This window comes from Myotis brandtii, unplaced genomic scaffold, assembly GCF_000412655.1.
Source record: "Myotis brandtii unplaced genomic scaffold, ASM41265v1 scaffold369, whole genome shotgun sequence".
Taxonomy (NCBI): domain Eukaryota; kingdom Metazoa; phylum Chordata; class Mammalia; order Chiroptera; family Vespertilionidae; genus Myotis; species Myotis brandtii.
Window position 1 is genome coordinate 400,832 of NW_005364180.1, and position 4,015 is coordinate 404,846.

Consider the following 4,015-nt stretch of genomic DNA (forward strand, 5'->3'; position numbering starts at 1 on the left):
GCAGGAATCTTCGCCCGACCCTCCTGCCTCCACGTTCCGCTCCCTCGGGCCTCCACGTCAGCTCAGCCCTGCAGCCAGAGGCACACCCAGGCCCGGGCGGCCACTTCCCAGCCCCAGATGCCAGGCCTTGGACAGGCCCCAGTGCAGCTGGCGACCAGCACCCGTCCCTTCCCGTCCCGTGTGCTCGCTCTGAGCACACGCCCCCGCCTGACCTGGTTTCTGGGCTCCTGGGGCCCCAGATAAAAATCTCCTCTCCGGGACTCGGTGTAATTGCCTGTGGGGCCCGGGAGGGCCAAGGCCTTTGCAGATGGGGGTTGGCAGCGGCTGGCGTTTTAGCCGGAAAGTCTTCCCGCGACCTCTGGGCCTGTGTGGCGAGTAGGAGGCCACGGAGTTCCTAGGCCCCGTCCTGTTGCGGTTTCTCCAGCCCTCGGTGGGGCTGGGCAGCAGGCCCTGGCTTGGCTGGTGTGCCCACCCCTCAGGCTGTCCCCTCCCCTCCCTCTGCTCTGAAACCGGCAGCTTTTCTTAACAGGGACGGGGTCAAGCCCGCCGACCCTCCATCCTCGTGTGCATGCAGGCTCGGGGGTGCACACGAGCCCTGCTGTGCTCCCCACAGGTGAATTCAGCTTCCGGGAGTCAGGCAGCTGTTTGAGCCCCTGGCCTTTCTCCTTCCAGTGCTGTCTGTGGGTGAGGGCCGGGCGGCGGGTGACTCCCTGGGAGCCTGGACCTCCGATCTTTGCTGAAGGAATATCGGTCCTCCCTTCACTTTAGGGAGCCCCAGGGCGGAGGAGTGCTGGTCTGTGGACTTGTTCCGTCCGGATTCCGTGTCTGTCTCACCCGGGTTGGTCTCTGCCGCCTGACTTAACGCATTAGGCCACACCTGTCCCCGGCTCCGTCTGCCCCCTGGTGGACACAGACAGTACTGCAGCGCAGTGATGGCCAGCACTTTCCTCAGGCCAGAGACCCACCCAGCAGGAAATTCTCTCCGAAGCTTTGAAAACCCCGTTAGGCTAGAAAGGGTTAAAAACACATGCTGCCCCGGGAGCCAGCTTGGCAGCATGCTTCCCCTTGACCGAGCCCCTGGCAGGGGGGCGCTGGTCTCGGGTGTCAGCCTGTCCGAGTCCCGTCGGGCTGGCAGGTCCCGGAGCCTGCAGCTCCGAGCACCCTTCCCAACCCCTGGAGGGCCCCAGGCTTCCCCTGGCCTGTGGGACCAGGGTTGGGAGCAGGGAGCGGAGCCAAGAGGCCAGGGAAGGAGGGCCCCGGTCACTCCTGACCTCGGCTACGTGCCTCCATGCGTTCGGGGCCCACGCCTTCCCCGCTGGGCCACCTCCCAGCGGGCTCTGACGGGGCCAGCAGGAGAGCACACGTCACAAAAGCAGCCAGTCCCTTCTTGCTCAGCCTGGAGATGCACGTTTTTAGTATCGGATCTGTTATCTTTATGCTCAAAACAGACCGACTTCCGGGCACCCAGCACTAGAAGGGTCCCCGTGGGTAACTGGCCGTCGGTCTGCCTTCGGATGCGGGCTCCTGGATGTCTGCCTCCCCATCCGAGCCGCCAGACCTGGGAGCTGGCAAGGGGGGGGGGGCGGGGGGGCGGCGTGGCCCAGGCCAGCCGTGCAGGGAGGGCTGGCCCGCTCTCCTCTGCTGTAACACATCCAAGGGGCCAGGAAGTTCAGAGCCTCATTCAGCCCTTAGACTTCCCCCAAGTACAGAGAATGTATCTGAAACCCTTTTTTAAATTAAATTTAATTTAAAAAAATATTTTTTTATTGATTTCAGAGAAGAAGGGAGAAGGAGAGATAGAAACATCAATGATGAGAGTCATCAGATCAGCTGCCTCCCGCATGCCCCTCAGTGGGGATCGAGCCCACAACCCGGGCATGTGCCCTGACCGGGAATTGAACCGTGACCTCCTGGTTCATAGGTCAACCTTCAGCCACTGAGCCACGCCGACCGGGCTGAAATCCTTTGGAGGGGAAGCAGATCTGTGGGACAGGTTGGGGCTCCCAGCTCCGAAGCCCCCCAGGCATGCGGCGTTCAGTCTGCCTAGGCCGTGGGCGCACCGCCTTAGGCCAGCGGGAGTCCCCCCAGGGGACAGCCAGGCCACTGGCCACCCAGCTTTGGCTGTCAGGGAGCCCTTCTGGGGGGTCCTGGGCTCAGGCCACCCTGTGTTCATAATCTCTGGGCCCTGGGTCCGCTGGGCCAGCCCCGTGGCCTCACACACACTCTCCACCTTCGCAGGCACCGGTTAGAGGAGGGTCAGGCCACGAGCTGGTCGCGTCGGCTCAAAGTGTTCCTCTGCTGCACCCGGACGAAGGACTCGCAGTCAGTAAGTACCGGGAGGTCGCGGCCCGGGGCTCCGCCTGCGCTGGCAGAGCGGGTGGGCAGGGCTGGCGGAAGGAACTGGGTTTTGAGCCCTACTCCCGGGGGCAGCCTGCTCCTGGGAGCCCCTCCGCGTGTGAACAGCTGGCCCCTTGCTCTGTTGAGGGAACAGAAAGACGTGAAGGTCTTTCACTGCCCCCCCGGGAGCTGAGTCTAGTGTAGAAGACATCCTCCAACAGCAGGCGACCGGAAGACAGGAAAGCAGCGCGAGCAGCTGCAGGCCCCTCGGAAGGCCCTCCCGCTGGAGCCGTGAGTGCTCAGCGTGGTCCAGGCGCACAGGCGCTCTGAGGAGCAACCCGAGGGCAGACCTGGGGCCGGGCCAGCGGGGGGCGGTCCTGAGGCCGAGCTCCTGGCTCTGGTGGGGCCCTTGGCGATCATCTATTTCCACCCCCCGATTTGCAGATCGGGCAGCTGAGAGCCCCGGGAGGCGGGTGGCTTGCTCAGCTCCCACAGCCAGTTAGAGGCAGAGCCAGGCTCAGGAGGCGCCTCCTCCCCGAGCAGAAGCAGGTGGGCTCCACGGAAGCCCCAGAAGCCTTGACAGGCTCCTTCCCACCTGCAGTCCCCGGGGAGCTGCAGCGTGAGGGGTGAAGTGTAAGGAAGCCCCCCCTTCCCCCCGAGGTTCTCTGATGGGTGGGGAACACCCCCACGGGCCTAGGGGGTCGGAGGGTCACAGCCCGGCACCTGGTGCTCAGCAGGCCATGCAGGGGGCAGGGAGCAGCCCCCTGGCAGATGGGGTGCAGCCTGCCAGGGCCCGTGAGGGGCCCACGTGGCGTCAGGGCTGGTGCTGGAGGCTGGGGAGAAGGCGGAACATGGCAGGGGCCCGGGGTCAGGTCCAGGGCAGGGTTTGCTGCGTTGTTTAAAAGCTTGAATTGGCCGGGCTGGTGTGGCTCAGTGGTTGAGCATCAACCTGTGAACCAGGAGGTCACGGTTCGATTCCCGGTCAGGGCACCTGCCCGGCTTGTGGGCTCCATCCCCAATGTGGGGTGTACAAGAGCCGATCAATGCTCTCTCGTCATTAAGGTTTCTATCTCTCCCTTCCTCTCCCTTCCTCTCTGAAATCAATGAACATATATTTTTTTGAAAAATAACAATTAAAAAAATAAGAACTTGAGCCGGATGCCAGCGTGGAAAGCCAGGGGCGTGTATGTAACGTCCGCGTGTCTGGGTCTGCAGGGCTGCTCGCTGGCGCCGAGTCATAGCTGGAGCCCCATTCGGCCCGTTCAGCGTTGGAATTCGCAGTCCTTGATTTTTCTTTTCTCGCGAGTGCCAGACACTCCAGGGCGAAGCCCCACGAGAGAGAACCGGTTGCCACGCGTTGGCTCCCACCACAGCCTCTCGCAGGTCAGGGACGAGGTTCCGGACTCCAGCTCAGTGTGAGGCAGGAGGAGCCACAGGGCCGTCCCGTCCCAGGTCCCGGGACAGGAGCTTGGTGTTGGCTTCTCTGCAGGAGAGAAAGGCCGGAGGAGGAAGCAGTGTGCAGGGCCGTGCAGGCCTTGGTGCCTGGCGTGTGGGGAGAGAGCAGGAGATGCTCCAGCTGGCGCCTGTGCGGGCGAGGCGTGAGTGCCCTCGGAGCCCAGGCCAGGAGGGCCAGCGTGGAGATGCAAAGGCCCAGTCTGCGGGGCCAGGGCAAGGCCCC

At 63.8% G+C, this 4,015-nt stretch overlaps 1 protein-coding gene across 1 annotated transcript in view; it reads left to right on the forward strand.

Annotated features, from left to right (window-relative positions):
• DAGLA (diacylglycerol lipase, alpha) overlaps positions 1–4,015 on the forward strand; it is a gene marked incomplete at both ends in the record, with an annotated part of 23,772 nt that overhangs the window by 4,201 nt on the left and 15,556 nt on the right. The window contains one exon of the mRNA XM_014544543.1: positions 2,239–2,326. Within this exon, the coding sequence (XP_014400029.1) occupies positions 2,239–2,326 (88 nt within the window). The remainder of the gene's footprint in view (positions 1–2,238; positions 2,327–4,015) is intronic.